At 31.6% G+C, this 24,942-nt stretch overlaps 1 protein-coding gene across 1 annotated transcript in view; it reads right to left on the reverse strand.

Moving 5' to 3' along the window:
- Positions 1–8,224: 8,224 nt before the first annotated feature.
- Positions 8,225–24,942, reverse strand: part of LOC146997252 (uncharacterized) — a 134,546-nt gene continuing 117,828 nt past the window's right edge. Inside the window, exon 3 of the mRNA XM_085817133.1 lies at positions 8,225–12,901. Coding sequence (XP_085673259.1) covers positions 12,530–12,901 — 372 coding nt within the window. The 3' untranslated portion in view covers positions 8,225–12,529. The remainder of the gene's footprint in view (positions 12,902–24,942) is intronic.

Genomic DNA, 24,942 nt, shown 5'->3' on the forward strand with positions numbered 1-24,942 from the left:
AATATAACTGACAGAGGGCGAATCTATTTAATCCTTCTTTCTAAAAACTCTTCTTACACGGCAGTTGTAATCTTTTACTTTAGAACAAGCTCTTCAAAACTTTCACGATCTTTGACCCATTTGCTATCGTAACGCAGGTCATCATCACCATATAACACTAACTTTTTTACCTTATTTGAGACTGAGGACCACGTCAAACCTCATATTGTGGTGTTTTCACGAAGCGGAACACATTATTTTACAGAAATGAACGAGGAAAACAATTAGGAGACCTTGACTATCTGCCGCAGCTGTAGTTGCAATCGTTACGAAGCAAATGGGTGGGACTAAATGACTCTAAAAGGCTTATTCTAAAGAAATAGACTAAAGATATAAGCTGAAAGACAAATAAGAATACTGTCATTTTTCTGTTTTGTGCAAATAACAATAAGCGGAAGAAAATACCATGCCATTATTCGGCTAAATACTCTTAATTTCCCAGGTTTTTAGTCCCGTAATATGCAGATATTTTGTTTAAATTTTATATTAAATCAGAAATTATATTAAATAGTGATTTTCTTAAATTTCTTCGCAAGTCTCAAATCATATTGTGATGGAGCAATTAGATTCGCGCAAACTGTTTTAAAGAAACATATATTGTAAAAAAAGTATGTTAAAAGCAACGTGTGACTTTTGAATAAAGGAGTAGAAAAACGAAAGGAGTACGTAACCGAGATTTTTAGACAGTGCAGAACGCCTCCCTGCAAAAATTTGAATTAGAGCGTTTTTGTTTGCTTATTTTCTTGCAGGGATATCTTTCACGTTGCCAGCTTTAATAAACGATCACTTCTGAAAACGAATTAGTATTCCTTACAATATAAACAAATATTAATGCTAAATATCACTTTTTAGCATTGATATTTCCTCCAATTGACATTGCCATGTCTCTCAGTATGATTGTATTTTACCTCTATCTGATCTCCTTCATCCTTCAGAAAGAAATGCTGTTAATTTTATTCAGTTTTGCAATAAAATCGTAGATGATTCGCCTGTAACTTGCTATACTGATGGCAGCAAAATTGATGGCAAGGTTGGTCTCGCATTTGTTGTCTTCAAAAATGTTCTTGAATTTGAGCACTTTCAATTTAGAATCAGAGATGAATGTACCGTTTTCATAGCTGAACTTTTGTGCTTAAACTTCGCCGTCAAATGGATCTCTAAACAAAACAGTGCTATTTCAGACTATCTCATTTGTACTGATTCCTTTTCATCCTTGGAGATCTTAAAATGCATTTCTTCTTCTAATAATATCATTATCGAGATTCAAAAAGAACTGAAAAATCTAAAGGATAAAAATATTTCGGTTACATTTTCATTTGTTCGTGGTCATACAGGTGTTGCTGGGAACGAACGAGCCGATTTCCTTGCTAAGACTGCGACTAAGCGGGAAATTGACACTTTTATCAATATCCCTAATTCCTTTTATACGAAGGTCATGTATGAAAGCATTGTGGAGTCGTGGAATCACAAATTCGTTAATTCAAATAAAGGGAGTTTAACTAGGAGATTTTTCCCTTCTATTAAAATGAGATTGTCATGTGATCATTTCTTCACAAATTACAAATCAACCCAGTTTCTTACTGGACATGGGAATTTTAAAAGTTATTTGAACAGATTTAAGTTCAGTCCTGAGTCTGTATGTGACTGTGGCCTCGGCGGCGAGGAGAATGTTGAACATGTGCTTCTTCTGTGTCCTAAATATGAGAGTGAAAGAAAAGTCTTGAAACTTGGACTGGAAAATTTTAATATTAACTGGCCTTCACAGTTTTACCAATTTATTTCCGAGAGAGGTGCTTTTGACATTTTTTGTCAATTCATTGTAAAGCTTTGTAATCATCCTTAATTTTATTTCAGTTTTCTCTTCTGTTCACTTTGTATTGTGTTTCATACTTACTTCTGTAAGCCGCATGTGATACTATGTGGTACATGGGGAACTTGTGTTTCTTTTAATAATAATAAAATAAATAAATAAATAAATAAATCACTTTTTGAATCACAATAATTTAAAATCCCGAGGGTCGTCTTAGGGAGGTTTCATTGCAGTTTCAGATCCTTTCCTGTAAGCTTGAATACTAATGAATTACATTCTGAAATACATCGTGATTAAGGTATTTTAAACATGGAATACTTTGCGCGTGTAAGACATGCAGGACACTTATCTCACAGGATGTCAGAATGGTTGGTTGTCCTCGCACTCATGCGTTAATTCTCTAGAAAATCCTTGTAAAATTCATATTTCATTAAGCAAAGAAATACACCATTGTTTTATTTTAAAAATAATTTTATTAATGTAATTAACATCGAAATTTCGTAATGCGTGTTGCTTAAAAACCTTGAAATTTTAATTTTTGTGGTTATCTAATTTAGGGTCATAGGTATTTTACTCCGGTAACTGCGATGTTCAGCTAGATGAGCAGAAAACTTGATTTAAAACAGACAAAGCTTCGTTTTATGATGACCTGGAAGAAAATATGGAAGTTCAGAGAGCTTTGTGAAGATATTCGCCACAAATGCCATCGATATGCTTAATGCTTTGGTGGAAACTAATGTTCAGTTGGTAAGGTGTCGTACTTCCATTTAGCTATCCTAACTAAAACGGAATGGGAACTCGAGTTCCATTCTGAAGAGACGCCAGGGATCCTCATCCCGCTCATGTCGCAATAAGAGGGAAAACAAGTATGATGGAAATTGCCAATGCTTCTCCATTGATAACTTGTTCTATCCATCCACTATATGTTGTGGCTACAGATGCAAAAACTAGACAATAACCAATATTGTTCTTAATGATGACCAGCGACCCATTTTCCGTCATGCATGTAGACAAACAGCTGCATCATATGAGTACCGAGCAAACGCCCATGCAGTGCGTCACACCGTCCAATGTGGCATAAGCGCGAATGATCAAGGTCTCAACTATGCTCAAACAAATCAAAGAGGTCGCTTGCGAACTACATACGTAAATCTTACCGTACATAAAAACATCGTGAAGAGAGCTCAGGGTCAAAAGCGGCGACATTATTGTCCATAAATGATATCGATATCACTTAAACGAGGTAATTTATTCCAAGTTGTTATACAAAACCTAACGAGAAAAAAAAAAAAAAAGAAAAAAAAAAAAAAAAACCATTTGCTCCCAGCGTATAATTAGTTTCCTCTTCTCAGTTACCTCCCGCAAAGGAAAGTTATCACTTGTCAGTTTAAATTAAGAGCAGAGAGGGTTAAGGCACTCCGAGACAGGCCGCATATATGCTGCTTTGCCGTTTTGTGCCAAAATTGAGGTTTCCTTATATATGCTGCCTTGCCGGTATGAGAGCCAATATTTTCGAACGTATATATGCGGCTTTGCCGGATACAGGGTTAAGTGTGGCTAAGCCTAATATTTATACCAAAGCAACCATATTTGTTCACATTTGAAACTTAGCAGAATAGTGTATTTATTGCCAATCTATACAAACTAAGCTTCGCAACAACAAAGATAACGTCTTCTTTTATTATTGGGAATTGAATCATGGTTAATCCATTCTGGAATTATCATTTAAGTTATTAAATTATCCCATTTATTGACTCAGCATAGCGTTCACAACAAATTAAGTCAGTTTCTGCGCCTTCAGTGTCGTTTTGCCGAGTGGGGCCAAAAAAAAAAAACTTTTAGTTTTGTGCATCGAAAAATCTGCATTTTTGCTGGCCGAATTGCTTGTTTTTACGTAGAAACTCTATTTGTAAAAGCATTTTAATTGTTTTAACTTTATTTTGTATTTTTTCCCTACGTCTTTCAATTTTTAATATATTTTGAGGTTTTATGTATATACGCCTTGCCGTGAAGTGAGAACTAAATTAATTGAATGAGAAATCTATCTTTAACGAAATTCGAGGAAATAAGTGTTTCGTATCAGCAGCAAATATTGTCGCCAGTAGCGCATGCGCATTAAGTAAGCGGTGCTGAATCGTCTGTGAAAAACTGTCTCTTTTTTATTTGCTTAATTTCTTTTATACATCGTTTTAGATTTATTAGAGTATTCGAATAGAACATGTGGTACCGTTTAAATAAGTTTTCAGATGATATAATATTTTAGCATTCTGAGTTATAAAATGAATGAGATGTAACACTGTTAAGCGAACCTAGCAACAGAGTGTTGCTATGGTAAATAAATATAATGAATTTTAAAGAGTGCACTTATTCTATTGTGGTTTTTGCGCTGTCGTCGAAGTAGACTTAATTCAATTCAATAAGTTTAAATGAAATGCAGGAAAAATGCTTATAATTTAATATTCCGTGTAAGGAAGTCATGTGGTGTACACATCAGATTTTTTTTTCTTTGTACACTAGCGCAAAAATGGTCATCGTTCATACTTTCAAATATTTTTGACAAAGTGCGTAAATCACATTTGGCGTTATTATTGCTTATAACAAATATGCCAAATTTCAAAACACACCAAAATTTAAATTCATGTATATCTTAGAAAATTTTGAATAAAAAACTCTAATTTTTGATGGTATGGTTAGAAATTCATTTACTTTAAGACGATGGTAAAATTTTATAGGTCATCATTCAAAATCTTTCTAAAAAATTCATAAAAAATATTTAATAGCTTAAATTAAAAAATAAAGGAAAAATGTGCGAATTATATTTGGATTGAGCTTAAATTTTGAATTCTGGAAGAAGAAATCAAGTAAGTTTAATAAAAAAAGAGAGATTAGTAAATATATACCAAATTCAATTAACTTTGTGTAGCTAAATTTTTGAGGGCTATTTTTTAGAAACTACATCGTGCTATTTTTACAACAATTGGCAATTTAGCATGATTTGAATCGTAGAATCAAAATATGGAAAAAAATTAGCAAGTCATTTCAAAATAAGTCCGATTTTGCGTCACAATACTTATATTAAAACAATGCTATATATAAATCTAATATAAATCCTAACTAGCGCTTTCAAGGTATGAAAAACGCAGCTGAATTTCGTCAATCAGCCCAGTAGAACGGGAGATGTAGAACTGTCTCATTTTTTTTTCGCAGCGTACATTTTTGCATAACTAAGAAAAGTATTAAACGTCTCTGTATTATACTAGTATTACTGAACCTGTACATGTAGAATTATATACGATGAGGAAGGGATTGGGGTGCGTGGAGCAGAGATGATAGGTCAAGGGGTAATAGTGTAAAGAAAGGTTGAGAAACGCTGCTCTAAATGAATCATGTAAAAATTAAATTTCTTTATTAACTTGTGATTAGAAGTTTTAAGTAATATTTAATGAAATAAAACCAGGTTTTTCAAACACCCTGTATAATTTATGCTCCTTAAAGAGAATAATAATTAAAACTTCGGATGGAGACTTAAAAGATGCCAATTAAACTGTGTTAGACTAAGACGTGGAAACTGGATCTTTTCTTCCAAAACTATGTTTATTCAAAATCGGAAAGCATAAAAGCAGAATTGAGTGTACTGGGTATGCATTACTTTTACAGCTAACAATATCATTTCACTGTATTTTGCAACAGGTTTTAAGTAGTTTGCTCCCAACAGCTTTTATTTTCTATTTTAAAAGCTCATTTTCTTCATTTTTTCCTTTATTGTAATAAATTATTTTCTAATGTCTTATATTAAGTACCTTAAGTACATATTAGTAATCTTAAAGCAATTTAATCCCGCTATCGATGCATAATTTCTCCCAAAATGAGATAAAATTACACGAATACTTGTGCTTGAATTATATTCGATCATACACGTATGTATGTATAAATTTCGAGCTTTAATGACTGGGCTGAATTAGGTGGGGATGCAAAAAATGGATGTTTTTTTTCTAAAAAAATGCTTCTTTTTACAAGAGTGTCTAATAGCCTGCAATTCGAAAAATAAAGAATCTGAATAAAAAACAGGAAAATATTCGTTGCAAAATGATGAATTGTATGCAGCAGCTTTGAGAAAAATTTACCTTTATATGTTTAGCATCTTGATCTCGGACTTATATTTTCTAAGAGTCATCTAATGTCTTTGATCTCCTGTCGCATGCAGGAAGAATGACAAGAAAAATGAGTCTTTCTGTGGGGGGAAGTGAAACTGTAGTTGCATAATTTTATTTCAGTCCCGTGGTTCTCGCTGGCCATCGTGAAAGTGGTACAGCATTTCCTTCGATCAATATAAATATAAATCTGACGTGAAGTGTGGTGGCCTCAAATATCAATTTTGATTCTTAACTAAGAAAAAAATGATTGGTTAAAAATTGTCGGAGAAGAGAAAAGAAATAAAAAGAAAAGAGAGAACAAAAAAGAAAGAAAAGGGTGAGTTGATGGAGTTTTTTTGCGATGAGCAAAGCACGGAGAAAAAAGTGCGAAAAGATAGAGGGATGAAGAGTGCAGAGATGAACCAAGTATATTTTGTGAAATGTAGGCAGATCTATGGTTTGACTAAATTCTGTATGGTTGACACCGGAGGGACGGAGTATAGATTTTATATTTCCCCTTAAATGATAATCAATAGATTTATTGTTCGAAACTGTCATTTAGAGTCTGATGGAAAAAAAGATGGAGATGTTAGCATGTCAGCTTAACTTGAGAAGAACTGACGTTTTTGCTTCAGATTGTGATGTACTGACATACGATTCATGTAATATGTTTCCACATACTACGGCTTAAGCGCAGACTGTTTCCGGTGTGTCTTCGTTGATTCCGACTTCATTCACGGTCCAGGTCTCTCCTGAGTCAAACCTGTGCTCCTGGAATTCTACTGTAGTGGATGGTATGACCGTGACATCACCGGATAGTGATACACTTGTGCTTTCGAATCAGGTGGTTATGTGCGATGCTTTAATCAGCAACTCTACAAATAATTGACACAGTGTATGATGAACGATGATGCTTCGTGTGTTTTCGTTTAAGTGATGTGGATGGCTCCCTAGTGATGCACTGGAATTTTACTCGGAATGGTACGCCAGTAAATAAGAGACACAGCAGCTTCGTATATCCTATTATCCGAAGACTTATAGAACTGCGTGACAAGTAAATTATAGAAGTATTGCCTTTTCGCGAAGGATTCCCAAGTAAACTAAGGTTACTTGAAGAGGGTGTCTACCATCATCCTCTCCTAGGTGTTCAATGACTGTATCAAATTACCCTGATTTTAAGTATTTGAGTACATCAGTTTGTGTTCATGTACTAGGATTAGCGTTACAAATAACTTGTAAAATGTTATTTGTTGCTTGTGATTTTCCTAAGGTATTTAAATCATTCTAAATTAGACATGTTTATCAGTTTTACGCTAGTATAACGAGGCGTAATCTGAAATAAATATGAATAAATAATTTAGTGGAAATATTACAAATGATACGAATGTTTGAATTTGTATGTTTATCTTGTACATCTGTTCACAATAATTGGATTTAAGCATCTAAAATTTGTTTTTATCGAACTTAAACCTGAGGCTGTAGTGATTCCGGATCTGTCTGGTTATGTATTAAAATTTTACATTAATATTTAATTCTAATTTGTTCACTTTCACTACTTCCATCCTACAACAAATTGCACCTTGTATGTACAAATACTAATTACATTGTGAATAACTGTTTTTGATGTTTTGGAGGACTCCTTCCGACATTTCTTAACCGTTACACTATCAGCAGTTATCATCCACGTAAAAAGTAATGCCATTGTGTGAAACGTAAAGATGCAATTTATTTTCTACTCGGCCTGGGAAATAACTAGTTTCAAGAGTGTTGCTATTACAAGTGATATAAAATTTTAGTTTATCTACTTTAATTATCAAATTACGCTTAGGTGATTTAAAAATAATAAACGGCTTTCTTAATAATTTAAATGGGTACTTCCTTATTACACTGGTTACCGCATAAGCCTTCGACACCCTTCGAAATCTGCACGTTAAACACTTTTAGACTTTTCACTGCCGGAGACTAGCGAGGGGTAGCCGCTGTAGCATGGAAGTACCTGCAAATCTTCATTTTTTTTAAAACAACCTACCTCACTTAATTTAAAATACTTATAATTTACAATATATCCAAATTGTAATTAAGAACATTTACAGGATTACCGTTATTAATAAAAGCTAGTTTTAATGCTATTTGTTAAGCAGCTCGGGATAGAATCATTTATTCTTGTTAATTCTTTTCATGAAAGCCTTTCCTTGGATAGCATTTTACCAAACTGTACTAAAACATTATCAGGAACACAATATACACTACAAAACGTACATTTATTAACACACAAATATATATATACAATGTGATTTCAACAGCAGATATGACTTCAGTAATTGAACAGTTCTCACTCAAAGCACTTAACTATACAGTGCTTTAAATATAAATGCTTTGTTACCTCTTCAAAATCAGTAACTAATAACAACAATAACATAATTAATAAAACTAATAATCCAAAATGGTTTTTACAACCTACAATGCTCTTCTGGTCACTCCGTCAAACATACTTAAATACATGCCACTACAGCTTATTTAAAAAGCAAAACGTTTATTATAATTTTAAAATCCCTAATTAATAGAAATAAGTTTTTGATTACTGTTCAGTTAGGGATAGAGGATTACCTTTGGAGATTATTGGCGACTCATTTACCAGTTTCCAGTCAAAATAGAATAACCTTGAATTTATTTAAACATGACATGGTTTCCATTCACGAGACTTTATCGGCTTTATAACTCGCGCAAAATAGGCATTTCGGCAAAAGGCGCCAACAATGCATCCCTAACATAATTTTAATCAAATATTTGTTCAAAATATTAGGTAACAGAGAATGATAAAGCAAAGCTAATATAATCTTACATACATCATAACATGTTTTTACTTGAAAATACACATATATTTATATGAAGAGTTCAAGCAACATTTTTCGGGCGCAGGTTTCAAAACAGATAGTTAATCCAATATTTCAAACATTTATAATATTCATTACACTGCTCTTAAAATTTAAGCGTACTGCACTTCATAAATAAAATAGAAAGTAGATTATATTCGGTTAAATTCTATTTAAATTAATTCGTTTCTATATTCGTTTAATTTTTTTATTTAGGAATGTAAAACACCTTTTTTTTTTTTTTTCCCCAAGAAGAGATTTCTTCCGTAGAACAAATCGATACATTTTCACAAATGGTTACTGAGTTATAAATTTTAATTTTCTGGTTAATAACAAAAATGCATATCACATTAAGACATCTTAAGAAGCAGTAAAGAAAGACACATTTGATATGTAAAATTGGAAAATGCAATACAATAATAACAGTAAATTAAAAACTCTTTTGGATTTGTAAAATTAGAAAAGAATTCAAAAGAGTCATGATTCAAGCTGAATATGAGTATTTTGTCAGTTAATATTTAATTTTGAAATTATCTCACAGACGACAACTTTATTAGCAGCCCTTGTCTATTACAATACACAGTCAAAACGTTATCATTTAAAAACAAAAATAACCGTTTTGATATGTGTGATAAAGAACAGATTAAATTAACTTCATTTTCCAAATTTAAGACTTTAATACAAACTAAATAAAACATTTTTGCAAGGAAAAATAAAAATATGGCAAAAAAAATTAATGAAAAATAGCATATTCTTTGCTCTTCAAAGAAAACAGGAATAAAAAATGATAAACATGATCGCTCAGCTTCATAAACAATGAATTTTGCGCAATTAACACGAACGAAATTGTAAATGTAAGCAAAAGAAAAAGAAACAATTATTTCTTTAAAAAAGCTAAAAATTATTTCTTAAGTAGGAAAACAAGCGAATGAATGTTTGAATAGAAAACAGTCTACATAAGGACAATTACATACTTAACAGGACGATAGAAAAACAGCACACGTTATTTTCCTTACACAATCAAATTAATCAATTGCTTGAATTTAGAAGGTAACGAGCACAATCACCAAGATCTTGCAAAAATTACAAAAGATGATAGTTGTGCGCAAGCGCAAACGGTCATGATACTTATTTAAAAAAAAAGCTAAACCAAACATCTCTTCCTACGAAGGAAATTTATTTTCCTGATTTGTAATGCAACCAAGAATCTGCCTCATATCGAGGATAATCTGTCTTATATCGAGAATAATCTGCTTCATAAGAGAATCATACATCTTTATCACGAGGAAAAAAAAAACCTACCATTTCATGTAGTTAGAACAAAAGTAAATACTTAAGCATTGCTGAAAAGATCCACTTTCATTTTCATTACTTATAGAATATTAATGCACAAGAAAATTGATAAATATGCATCAGAGAATAAACAAATAGGCCAAATATGGATTGCTACAATTCTGAAATACAGCGCCTATTACCTGACCATGGGGAATAAAAATTCGATGGCAGACTGCCAAAACACTCAGACCCTTTCAATAGGGGCGATGGGAAAGAATGCTATTTGGATGAGATTTCAGAACTCGCTTTTAATAATTATATTGTGAGATATACTGTGAGCATGGTTTCTGTGATCTTTTAAAATATTTTATCGAATAATTTTTGTTTGCATGATTAAGCTATGCTAATTTAACATCAGCCCAGTTGACAGATACGTATTTCTAATAATACTCACGATTGTTAGGGAAGATACTAAACAAAGGCGAATACTGCTCCCAATTATTCTTTTCACGCAGCTATGAATTTTTATTAGTTAGTCTCAGAATAAAAATAGAAATGAAATGTATATTTAAATACGGATGAGGATGAAATTAAAAAGAAGACAAAATGAGTTCTAATCAGCGCTTCTCTTTCATATAATGTCCTAACGACGATTTTATGTCATCAACGTTTAGTTAATATGCTAAAATAAACACTAAATTTGAAAATGCTTTTCTCAAAGTTAATATAAACTTATTCATAAAGACTGCAACCTTCATAAATGCTTTTTGCAAAATAAAAGCATACATATTTAGAAGTCAGACTGGTAGAACGATTATTAAACTATATTCGTAAATATCAAAGCTATAAAAATATTGGCTGTGATATTAAAAATCTTCAATTACACCATAATCACAATACAAAATTGGAACTATACAGAAATTCAGAAACGAAAATTAACACTCCCTTCCCCAGTATTCATGACTGAAAAAGAGTAACTGAAAAATAATGACCATAACACAGTTCTTTTGTGATACAACCGTATCATGAAAATTTGGGTATAAATAAAATGGCTTTTAGGGGAAAAGTCAAAATATTAAATTTCAAGAATTGAAATCTTAAAAGAGTTCAGAAAAGATCAATTCTTGAAAGAATTATCTTTCAAGAGCATTTTACGAATTGTTTATTATCAAGATATAATACGGATATAGATATATTTTATCATATATATGGTCTTTTTAAATAAAAAATGTAATATTTCTTTATATAACACATTTACTTTTAATAATGCTTGGTTATAGTATACAACTAAAGTAAACACTTAAGATTTTGAGTCATAAAATATGAAAAATATGAGTTGAACTGTTTCTTATTTATTAATGCATGCTGTAACTCATCTAGGTCTCTCAATTCATATTTTTAATAAGATATTAATAACAGTTTGGCACCATTACAAAAGTTCCCCTTAGATCTTTTTTGAAAATGATGTTAATTTGGCACCAGTTCGGATACTTCTCAAGACCAATTCATATGCATGCGCGTACAAATAATACAAAATTATTATATATTTAAATTCGTTACAATTTAATTCTTTACCGAAACAGTAAAAAGGTTTGTAGTACAAAACAATAAATAATAATTTTAGAGCATTTAACTAAACACAAGTTTGTTGAAGAGTTTTAAACCATAATGTTTAAACAGCATAATGTTATGACAGTTTAAACATTATGTTTTAAAACAGTTAATTAGTTCATTTGCTTTTTCTCCATAGAAAATGGTAAGTGACATTATTAACTATTTTTTCTTTATTTAAGAGCTATTTCGTTATTTATATATGCTCTCTTTCAACATCTCACGAAATTTTCAATATGGTGATTGATGATTATATCATTACACAATCAAGAAAAACTCGCCATTCAAGCTACATTTATAAATAATTTTATATGCTTTTGTTTCAAAACAATCTAGGATAGCTTACAACATATTTTGAGATTAGTTCAATATAACTATTTGCAAACGCTTGCAAATAAAAACATGTAACACATTCTTACATCACATAAGACACGTCTTCCATTTGAGCCACAATTTCACAACGCGGCGCAAATAAAAAATTTCTTGAATCAAATGTAGCTGCATTAAGAAAATTTAAAATTTACATAAAACACATATGAATAAGAAACACTTATACACAGCTTTCAATACTTCTGAATATTCTTGCTTAATATAAGAATTACATTTAAGATGAGGGAAAAAATGAGTGACTCGAAAGCTTTTCTTAAATTCAATCCTTTCACATCAAAGCAAAAATATTCCACATCGCCAGAAGCATAAACATCTCAGTTCCTTTCGCCAGACATGAGTATCAGAATAAATAAAATGTAATAAATTTTCCAAATAAGGCAAAAAGTAAAAAATATCTATCAATAAAGGAACACGTGATCGCCGTATATCACTTGCGCTGCTTCCTCCTCAGGATTTTCAAACATGGAATCCTCGTTCACATCCTCCTCGACCGCGAAATCTTCGTCGTCTTGGTCATCATCGTCGTCGTCGTCGATATCATCCTCGTGAACTTCACGAGTAGGCAAAACTTCAACGCTGTTGTCTGTATCATCATTCAGATGCGAGTCCTCTATCACAAAATCGTCTTTGTCTTTATCATCATCATCCTCATCATCACCGTCTACCGTGAATTCAAATTGCCGGCTGATACTGTCCTTCTCTTCTTCCGAGTCGGCGGAATTGTCAACATCCAGAATTCTCGGATAAGAGCTCCTGCCTGTGTGTCTCACCTAATTTTGAAAGTGGAAAAAATTAATTTAGCGCAAATAGTTTTAAAACAGTTACACAAATTAAAATACTCTTTAAAAATGTTTAAGACTTTGAAAAGTTTTTATTCAGAAATTCATTAGTACAAAAATTCTTCACCACAAAAAATTCTTTTTATTAAGGTGCGTGCATATACATAGCCATTTCAAGTTATTCATTCATAAGTCATTTCAGTTGTCAGATTAGTGTTTTCGAGAGCAAAATTCAGAAATTCAGCTTTTCAAATTTTTAGCTGACGTGAAAGAATTCATTTCGTCTTTTGATAATATTCTGTGCTCTTCGAGACATTAAAATTACTCACATATAAATATGCAAAACCTTTATAATCTCCCCTTAAAAATTTCTTTTTGGAAAATTACTGTAAAAAATACTTTAAGATAAAAATTAAGAATCCAATTTATCTGGCACTTCCAAAGAGTTATACGAAATTCATAACTCTACAAATCAATCATGAAATGCTTTTTTCGCAATTTTTTATTATCTAAAAATAATAGATTAGAGGAGAAGTTATTATCTCTCGTATCCTAAGAAAAAATAAAAGTATTAAATAGAATACTTGCGAAACTCCGGCAATTGTGAGAATTTAAGAAAAACTACAACTATTCACATAAATCCAGTAAAAGCGTCACTCTAGCTTCAGAAATGAGATTATCTTCGAATCATAGATCTAGATTTATCTAGATTGTCTCTTAGAATATTGCCTAGATTAAATTAGATAAAATCTGATTAATAACCACACCTAAAAATTTTAAAACACTTTTTAGCTTCATATCAGAAGCTTTTCTCGAATAAGACAGATTCATTAATTTTCACTTTTATTAGATAACAATCATATTTAGATCTGATAAAAATATGTCATTATATGAAATAAATTCGAAGCAAAGAATAAAACTACATTTTCGGTTTGCAGATATTAAAAAAATGAATAAGAAAAACGATTATATTAAGTATTATTATAAATTTTTAAATATGCGTAAAGGAATAAAAACTAGCAGTTATTTAAGGAAATAATTATCCCCAATCCAGAACTTGTACTAAGTCTTTTATATGGGTGTTTTTGTAAAATTAAATTTATTTAGATGTTATTTATTATTTATTTAGATATTATTTATTATTTATTTAGATGTTGGAGCGTTTTTGTGGGATTTCTTCCAGTTACCATACAGCTTCTCCTAGTTGGTTTTAGTGAGAGAGGAGTGCTTTATGGCGATGTCAGAGTAACAGTAATCCATCTCGTCGAAGATCTTCAAGGAAGCGGGAGAGGGAAAAAGAGTTTCTACAAACTTGTAAACATGTAACAAAGAGGTGAATTTAAATGAATACTGGACGGGACATCAGCATCTACAGATGGCTAATATAATACTGTAGACCACAAGAAACTAAAGCATTTCAGCTGATGGAATGTCCATGAGATCGATTCGTCTTTCAAAGATTAACATTGAAGTTGTTTTGACAGTCATATGACTACAGCTCTTTAAGTAAAGCTATGATAGAACATTTCTGTGGGTTAGTTATATAAGTTAAATCAACCCTTAGAATCGTCAGAAAGACGCTAATCTCAGCAATCATCTCATGTAATGCTATTTCGAATTCAAAAAGGTAGTCCAATGAATTGGATAGAAAGCCTGCATTTCATTACTACAGAAAAACCTAGTCTCTACCACTGAAAAAAAAAAAAAAAAAAAAAAAAAAAAAAAAGAGTTACACTTACTGCTTTTTTTCCAGATTGATTAATTACAGTTATGAGAAAATATGCAAGGGTCACAGATGAAGAAAAAGAAGTGCTTTCAAGGAGGACTTTCTTAGGAATACTGATTCACATTGATACGGAAGATGGCAAGAAACTATGAAAATTTCCACACAGTACTGATTCGACTGCTAAAATGCGAATATTACTAACATTTTTACGGCTTTAGCTAGTCGGCTACCTGGCTTCCTGATAAATTGCTTCTTTCTACCGACAGCGGCGAAGCCGATCCATTGGTGCTGTTAGTATATCGCCAAGTGGCCCAGCTGAAAGAATTTGTAACAAAAGTTCCTGGATTGCAGGCTCCGAAGGCCTATGTCTGGCGGAGGGGCAAGTAAACTATTGTATTTCAGCCGCCCAGACGGTATAGTGGTAAGGGGAGCCTTACGGCGATACCGAAGGGCCCGGATTCGAATACCGGCGAAGTCATGAATGTAAAAATTGTCTGTCTCTTCATAGGAGGAAATGGTGGCCCACTTATTAGGTGCCTCCATAATAAATAGACCACCACATCTGGTCTTAGGAGTTTCCGATGCCGGCATAGCCAAGTGCCCGCCAATGGGAGGGGGGAACTATTATATTTCAGTCCTTTACAAATGTCAAAGATTATTTTACCCTTAATATTTTACCCTTAATACAGATTTTAAAGTTTTAATGTTAAACATATTTTAGTATGTTTTGTGCAAGACGAGTGCTGTGAAGAGTGCAAAAACGAATGCCAGAAGGGTTGGTGTTTAAAGGATGAAGGAAGGATGCAATGCGGTTGAGCAGAATAATTTCACTTTCCACATGTACAAACCTAGAGATATATCGATACAACTTAAATACTATCAATTGGCTTGAAAGGCGTGAACAATTAAAGAATTCTGTAGATAATTACAATACAGGTAAATATATGACTGAGTTACATGGATATACTTGGTACAATCAGCTATATAGTACACTGAGTGTGACAATAAACATATTTAAGACACTTAATGCTTAGTGTCACGTGAGCATTAAAGATACCATTACTATAAAGTGACCACATTTTCATTGAGACAAAGCGGGACAAATGGAATGAAATGAGAATTGTAATTATGTAAGCAGACCAATAATTCAAAAAAGAATATATTTTATTGTATACATTCATATATTTGTCTATAAATATACAAAAATATTTTTATTATTAACTATTGGTAACTATAAAAATATTTGTAAAAACTATAATTTGAATATTATGCTTTTTAATTAATTAAAAATTTTATTAAAAAATTATGATTTTTTTCACGGTCATATTTTTTATCTGAGTGAATACTTTTCAATACATTCGGATCATTTATTAAAATGTCGTGAAATTTCTCACATGAATTGATCAAATTATATTTTACCCTAATACAGATTTTAAAGTTTTAATGTTCAACTGCATTTTTTCAATTGTCCATATTTTATTGATACTAGAAAAAACACGTCTTGCTGCTGCATTTGTTCCTAAAAGGGAGAGCGCGAGTACTACCATTTTCAAAATATTTCCATAAAGAATATTATTCTGTTTAAAATGGAGGAATAACTCCGTGCATTTTTGTCTCTTTCCACATTTGCAGACAACCAACATTTATTATTTTCTTCTTTCTTTCTTTTTACCAACGACACCTTATCAAAAAGATCATTTTCGCAAATATTATTTTTCGGAAAATGTTACTAATATATTAAAAAGAGTTTTCCACATATTCCCATAAAATATCCTTTTTTAATGTCACCCAATTCTTTTATATTTGATTTCTGCGCTTTCACATAAATCCTCCAAGCTTTCAACACGCACAGTATGTATATATAGTTCTTTTTGTTACTTTTTGTTTCTTATTGGTTTATATAGATTATGTATAGTTCTTTTATAGTTTCTTTTTATTGATATGCATATTCGTGTAGGGGAAGTTTCTGTAGACAAGGATTTCTAAAATACATTGGTTTCTAAATTTTTTTATTATTTTATAAAAAATTAATTTTTAAAAAATTTAATTTTTTAAGAAAAAGTTTAATTCTTGACTTTACTTGCTTGTTTCTCAAAAGACGTAATTAGTATTTTCCTTTTTGAACTTTAATTCTTAAATGTTAATACTTAAATGTTAATTTCTAAGAGTACCACTTTATTGGAATTAATTTTGGTTTTGACTTTTATCCTTGCCTGCATGAATGACGAAACACGAATTGAATGATTGGAGAGTTAGGTTTGGAGGCAACTTCCCCTTGATAAGTCTGTCTCCTGCCTACTCTACGATCATTCACATATGCATTTTTTTAAAAAAATTGTTTAATATAATTTTAATTTATTAAATTAGTAGATTTATTTTCATAGATAGATTTTACACTTGATTTGCTTATGCTTCTGAATTTAAATGATATTGTAGATTAGTTCGAGAATTAAATCTTTTACATGTTTGCATATTTTTAAATTATTTTAAATTATTTTGGCTTTTTTTCCTTTTTTTAGAATTTAAATTTGCTTTTCTACTTTTTTACTTTTATACGTATTTGTTTAGAATTTAAATTTGTTTAAATATATATACATACTATATATATATATGTAAGATAAAAATATATGAATCAAAATTATAGATTAAACTATAAACATTAATTCTTCCTCTCTATTCTAAAATCGTAATAACTTCTTTGCATTGCGTCATTTCTAGATCACTCTATGATCGGCGCAGCTCTGATGACGTAATCATTGGGAACTGAAACTGTCCTTGTAAACCAAAACTTTTCTCTTCGCGTGCCTCCATCTTGCATAACTACGCACTTCAGCTTTTGCTCTGTGCTGTGCTAAGATGTAATTTCGCTGGCTTGCTTTCTATCTCAGCAATATCAAAAATGTAAATCCTCTGTGGAAAGACACGACTAGAGTGCCAAGTGATTGTGGCCACAAATATCAATTGGGATTAAAACTGCCTCGACTGCCAAGTTCTTTAAATACTACCCAATCAAATTCTTCTTCAGTATGGGTCTAATCACGCATCTACAGTGTTCCGTCTTTTCCTTGTTTTGCTCTTATTATGACATATATATACATATATAAATACGAATAAATTTTTGCAATAATATTTTCAAGATCCACTGGAAGTAAGTCAGACGCTGTTTGAATAGTATTGTGTAGAATGTGCGCTGCACAACCTACTCCAATAATTTTTTGGTTCAAATGTTCGTTAGTTTCGTAAAAACGTAATTAATGCCTCTTCTAGCTTTTCCACCAAAGGTTTCGTTAGTGTTAGCCTCACAATAGGCAATAATTTTATTATTCAAATTATTTTTATTTTCCTCTTGGCTACAATTGACTTCGAAATGTTAAATTGTAACCCTGTAGGCAGCAGGGGGAAGAAATTCTGATTGGCGCAGTTGGACTATAGCTCGACCCGGGGGGGATTTTCATTAGCGCAGTTGGAGTACACCCTGTTTTTTAAATAGTAATTATTGAATCAAAAATTATTTATATAGTTTCACCCGGCAATGAAATAAAATCTAATATTCTAATTTTAATCCCTGTTTCTGGATCAAAAAGTCTAACAATTGAGGAAAATAATTTTAAATACTTGTGGTTGGAAGCATCATAATATATGGATATAAATGTGCATTTATCTAATTCTTTCTGCAATTGTGAAATCGAATATAGTGAAAACACATTACAAATAATTGCTTCGGTTTTTGTCCTTGCACGTGCAAATTTTTTGTCGTACGTTTTGATCATTTGCGAAGTACAATCAATTGATCTGAAACTTTGATTGTGGTTTATGTGGAAAGCAAATAGCCCTTCAGCTAATGCTAGTTGATCCTCCGTTAACAATACATATTCCTTGACGAAGCGTAACAACAATGATCGAACACCACCGAGTAAATCTAACTCGTTACATCGCCTAACTTAGTTTACTCTGCATGCATTTTATGTGTTTTTTTTTTTTTTTTTTTTTTGTTTATGTATTTTTTTATTTCTTTATATTTACTATAATAATTAATAAATAATAGGCAATATATTTTTACAGGACATTTAAAAGAAGAAATGCAGATGTTTTCTAAAAAGTGGGACATTTTTAAAAATCGGCGGGACGCGGGACAGTCCTCCAAAAAGCGGGACTATCCCGCCAAAATCGGGACGTGTGGCCACTTTACATTACTACGGCTTACTTACAATCATCTCACAACCCAGATCGAAACGAACTAAGGAAATTTACAGGGAAGCCTGGGAATGCCTTTCCCAATATGAAAAATTACAATACTCTCAACGTGGTAATAAGTCTTTCTGTTACGTTTCTAATACAAACAAGCTTGCATTTACTTTCTGTAGTGTATTTGCATGCATATATTTCGTGCAATGTTTCTACAGGCTTAATACATTAAAATCTTTCTGTTAAACGAAATGAAAAAAAGCAATCTTGAAAAATTATATGTTCATCAAAAAAGTTATATGTTCAGCGGATGATTTTTCATCTCTGTTGAATAAAAGTATTTCGAATTTGAGAAACAAATGAAACATTTAATTCATATTTTCATTCTAAGACTAATGAGATTATAAGCTACAGTGCCGAGAAGAATAAACTGATCGTGAGTCATTAGGCTCTAACTATTGAGTTTCTCGGATTATTTAGACAACTTCTAACTGCAATATCGAGATGAAAGTCTTGTTATTGCTGCATGTCTTCTTTTTCCAACCCCGTTGTTAAACAAGGAAAATTTGGATCAAGTAAAGCTAACAGAGGATGAATAAATTTAAATTCCTTTTCGAAGAGTACTGCGATTTCCAACTATTGCTGATATAGGTTTCTATATAAATAAAATGATAAATTGCAAAAACCACGATTCTTTTGAAGTTTCTCCAGGTTAAAAGTCGCAAATATTTGTCAAGTCTGACTTTTGTTTATTACACTAAATAAAGAGATCATGCAGCAGATCACTCTCAGAATGTTTTAAGAATTTATATATTCAAGTTAAAGTCAGGAAAGTTTACCGATAATTTACTCGTGACGATGAATGCATCCACTTTCGGTTTCACAAAGCACCATTCCACAACATAGAACTTGTGCTAATTCGTAATAAATGGCCAATCAATAAATAAACACAACAGCTTCAGCGAAAGAATTTATTTTGCACACACACATAAAAATACAATAATAATAATATTTTACAGAAGAGAAACTTGGGCAGAATATGCCATTTCGCACACACCACACCTCTTCCTTTCCCCTCACCCAGCTGCCCATCTTGGCGAGTTTCTTTTGCTGCCGCTTCTGCGCCAAGGTCTACATTTGGTGAAATTCGCCTTCTTGCGTTTATATAAGTTTTTGAACTTTACAAAGTCATTCATTATACGTTTTAATATTTTTTAAAGTTTAAATTGAAATGCATTGCATACATAATTAAAAGGAGATTATTTGTTTATAAGTTGATTAGGTGGGGCATAGCACAAAAAAGGTTGGGAAACACTGGTCTAGAGGAATTAAACAAATAATCTCCTTTTAATTAAATAAAGTTTTAATTCACTAATCATTTTGCATTTCTGCGAGTTCTCCTTTTTCTGCATATTTAAAATATCAACCAAATCCACTAGCATTGGCTGCATCATCCAAGTTGGGAAATCAATTTGTCTTAAGTTACAAAATCTTTTAAATCAGCCGACAAAATTTTCAGATGATCGACAATAACAAGTATAGCGGTAGTCACGTTACATTTTTCGAGTCAATGAGACTTTTCACAATTTTTGTAGTAAATAGTATATGCCTGACATAATTCAACAAAGATAATGAAACCAAATATCTTCCTTTTGCATCGACATAAGTTTTATTTGCTCCTGCAAGTTGTTTATTTAATATATTTAATTTTTCAAAGATATCGGCTAAATAACCCACAATTGCTTGTTATCATCCGTTAACGGATTTTTCATTTCAGGTTTGTCGCTTATAAAATAACTAAGAGTATCAAATAGTCCCATAAATCTTTCCAAGCAGTTCCCTTTCGACAGCCTTCTTACTTCAGTGTGACGTACAAGTCTCATATAGTCTTCATTTTGTTCTCCCTAAAATAACTTGAAAAGACGTTCACATTTGGCCCTAACTTTAATAGCATTGATACACTTTATAACTGAATTTAGTTCTTCATTTAGAACAGGCGAATTGTTTTTAGCTACCAGGTTTTCTCTATGAATAACACAATGCACAAGAAGCATTTTCTGGATTCTCATCTTTTATCAATTTTAAGCAACCCTTTTTCTTATTCCCTGCTTTATTTTATTTTTCAACCATCATATTAAGAGCACCATCTGCAGTACAAGATGTATTATATTTTTATTGGTATATTTTTTATATCTAAGTAATTTTGTAGCTTACTATAAATATCTTTGGAGCTAGTGGTGCTTTCTAATGATTTATAGAAGAACATTTCTTCGGCAAAATCTCCTTTATGAATATATCTTACATAAGTTACAAGTACGGCCTCACTGTCTCTCAAAGTTGGTTCATCCATTTGCACCGAAATTTTTTTTTTCAGCTTTTCAACAAGTTGTATTTCAATATACTCATTTAATCTTTCTTCTGCAAACAGTATTGTTATTTAGTGGCATAGCTTTAACGTCATTGTCATATTTTTCTAGAACAGTTTTAAATGCTGATGTTGATGGTTTGATTCAATTCTCCCCTATAGTACGGCTTTTCCCAGATTAAGCGATGAGTAATGAAATTTGATAAATAGCCTCAAGAGCACGATTAACAGTTGCACTATGAGCAGTAAATAGAGACTTTAATATTACTCTTTTTTAAAAAATTTTCTTTACAGTGTGAAAATAATTCAAATCCGAATTAATATCAGCATTATGTTTCACCTTCAACAGGGTTCATAGCCACATTTTAGTTAAAAACATAAGCACCTATAAGCACTTTTCAAGCACATTTTAAGGAAAAAAATAAGCACCTGTCTAATTACATTATACACAACTGCATAACTTTAAAAGAAAAATTAGACTTGTAATTTAAAATATGAGCAATGCAATATTTATTAAGAGATTGAGCATTACCTCAACAATGGAAAACAATTAACTTTTTTTAAAAAATTTTAAATGACAGTTCAATTTACAGAATTAGTTTACAATGAGAGAAAAAAAAACTATGCAGAACTAAACTATATTACAAAATTTAATGATGATATTTCAGTTGAAAATATAGAAAATAAATAATAATAAGCCATATTAATTGTATTCGTTTGGCACCTAATAATAAATACAATTTATTTTTTCACTCATATTAATATTTAAATAATTTAACTTAAATCAAAATTCTGAACATTTTCGAAATTTTCATTGCATAACAGTTTTCCCTTAACATATATCCCAAGCAAAGTAATTTAAGTAAAAAAAAAGGCACATTTCTGAAATCAGAAGACGGAAATTGCTTCATTCAGTCATCCTTTAGCAGTAAAAGCTTAACTAACCCACATACTCGGAAATTCCCGAATATTCCGGATAGTAACTGGAAAAAGAGGAGTGGGGGAGATAGTAGCTGTTCTTTAGATTTAAATTTAGGCTAAATAAATGATTTTGACATTTCGATATGTGCATCATATAAAAACCAACGGAACTGAGAAATATTCTGCTTAGAAAGCACAATAAAACTCTTTTAAGTGTGCATAAACAAATCTCAGACTGAACATCAAAATTAATTATCAATGCAAAATACCGCAAACGTTATTGCGCAATACGTGCGGCGTAATTCTTCCATATGTGATATTACGCAATCGGAATTAACACCTGCCGGTATTCGGAGAAAAAAGAACTAAATAAAGGAAAAGAAAGAGACTTACTAATCTGGGGTGTTTCTGATTATAATTTTCAACAGACTGTATTAAATTTCCGGAATAGAATCAATCTTCGCTTGGGTTGGGTAAACCGCAAAAACTTTTAGTCCTATACAATCCAAATTGGACAGTGACAAAAAAAAAGTCCGCTGCTTCAATATTAGAGATTTTGCGGAGAAACTCCCAACCTCCGTACTGTATAATGTATTGGCAAAGAAAATGAAATTATTTTGACTATTCGATTACTTTCCTTTTATTTAAGCCATTCCGAATATTATTCCTTAGAAAGCTAATCTGTGTAAAAACACACCCATTTTTGGAAGTTTATACTTCAGCAGTTACTGCAACTATATGATTATAAATATTCATACATATGCTCATAATATAAGCATAACGATCATAATAAACACTGACCACGCGGAACGAGAATGCAAATTATTAAAATCTTGATAGAAATTCAAACGTGTGTAGTATTTGGGAGGGAGGAAAAGAATACCGAATGTACCGGAATTTTCTACGTTTTCGCAATTCTTTGGCCAATAGAACGACGTGCACCACCTGTCTGTACTCTCGCGCGCACCATAGGTGACCATAGGTTACGTTAATGCAGAGGAAAGGTGGGAAAGGCAATTTTCGGGAGTATGATTCACCATCTGACGTTGCATATAAGAAAGAAAAGTTGTTTATTTAGTTTCGGCTTTGGTACGGGGAAAAATGCGCGTTCATTAAAAACAAATGATTAAAAAAAGCACTAAAAGCAAAAAATAAGCATTAAAAACAAAAAAATAAGGGCTTTAAAGAAAAAGTAAGCACCTATAAGGGCCTTTATATTTTATTTTCAAATATAAGGACTTATAAGCACTTGTAAGGACCGCTACGAACCCTGTTCAAATGTGCCTCAAGACGACCTAGTTTCATTGATTCGTTGGTCAGGCATTACTGGCATAAAAGACAAAAATTGACCATTTAATGGACAGGGTATGAAACCAAATTTTAAATATGCCTCCGAATACCGTCGAACGTTTTTTTCTTGCTTGCACCCCTCATTTCACTACGGGCTTAAAGAAATAAATATAAGATTAATATAAACAAAGCTGAAAGCAGCTGCTGTTGCCATTCAAGGAAAGAATAATATACCGGTTGCCATTCCTACAGTAAAAAATAAAATAAATTCGTTGGCTGAAATGTCCGAGTAACGTCTGGAAAGCATAATGTGTCAGTTATTTAAATGCCTTTAAAAGCATTTAAATGTCTATGTCTACAGGGAGAATTCTTTATAAAATATTTAAAATGTACCGCAATTAAAACACTTTTTTACGTATACATCACTTACATTTTTCTTTATTTTGGGGAATAAAAAATGAAATTTCGAAAACCTTTCACCTCATGAAACATATTTAGAACGTCCTTTGTCTCCTTAAACTCTGGACGAGTCCATTTTCGAATTGCCCCCTTGTGGAGCCTGGGCCCCACGTTGGGAAACACGGCTCTAGACAGAAAACAGAATATTTATTCCATTCCTGATTAACAAGCATTCTTTGTTTATGAGAGATTTCATCTAAAATTCTACAGCGAAAAAAAAGATGAATGGGAAAACAAATACGACATTTATTTTCCCTCAGAATAGTATTCATCAAAGAAATTTTTTTATATGAGTGCTTAATTGTTTAACGCAGCTAAAAATACAGAAACAGCAATCAGAATTTTAATGCAAATTATATGGTTTCTGTTTGAACTAAATCTGTAAATCTTAATTTTTCAGTACGAAAAAAAAGAAGACATGGAAAATTACACTTTTTTAAAACTCAGATATGTTTAGCTACTTGAGATTATGTCAACGTTTAAAAATTTGCTTTAAAATTATAAATTTTTTTCTTAATTTGGAAATCATTCGTATTCAAACAGAAAGGAAACACTTCTTTCATACAACTACTTTCGAAAGCAATATTGTATTTCAACACATTTTGCACAAAATAAATGTCAATATTACAATATTAATTTTTTTTAAAAATTTTCATTTAAATCATAAAAAACACGCATTTCTAATCAATTTCTCTTTTATTACTATCACTTTTAACTACATAATTAGACGGACGTTAATAAATCCATACATTTAATAACACTGTTACGAATTTAGTAGATATGAATTTTAATGAAATTATACGTGAAACTGTAGTACTTTTTGTAAAATGTAACATGAAATGCTTGAAAGAGAAGATGCTCTGCCGGATAAATAAGAATACAGAGGCAAGTCTATTTGACATTGAGTAAATCGCTATCTCGTTAAATGGATGAGATAATGCCAAAATAGCGGTGGTTTGGGCTACTGATTTTGTCGCCAAATTTGGCAAGAAATTGACAAAAATCGCAAAACTTAGTGACCATTTAACCACATTTTGGTCAGGTCCCTGTATAACGGTAATGGGTATTGTCATTGAATAACTGTAA

Source organism: Stegodyphus dumicola, chromosome 5 (genome assembly GCF_044657685.1).
Source record: "Stegodyphus dumicola isolate Sdum_Otavi_A_Nest chromosome 5, ASM4465768v1".
Classification (NCBI taxonomy): Eukaryota; Metazoa; Arthropoda; class Arachnida; order Araneae; family Eresidae; genus Stegodyphus; species Stegodyphus dumicola.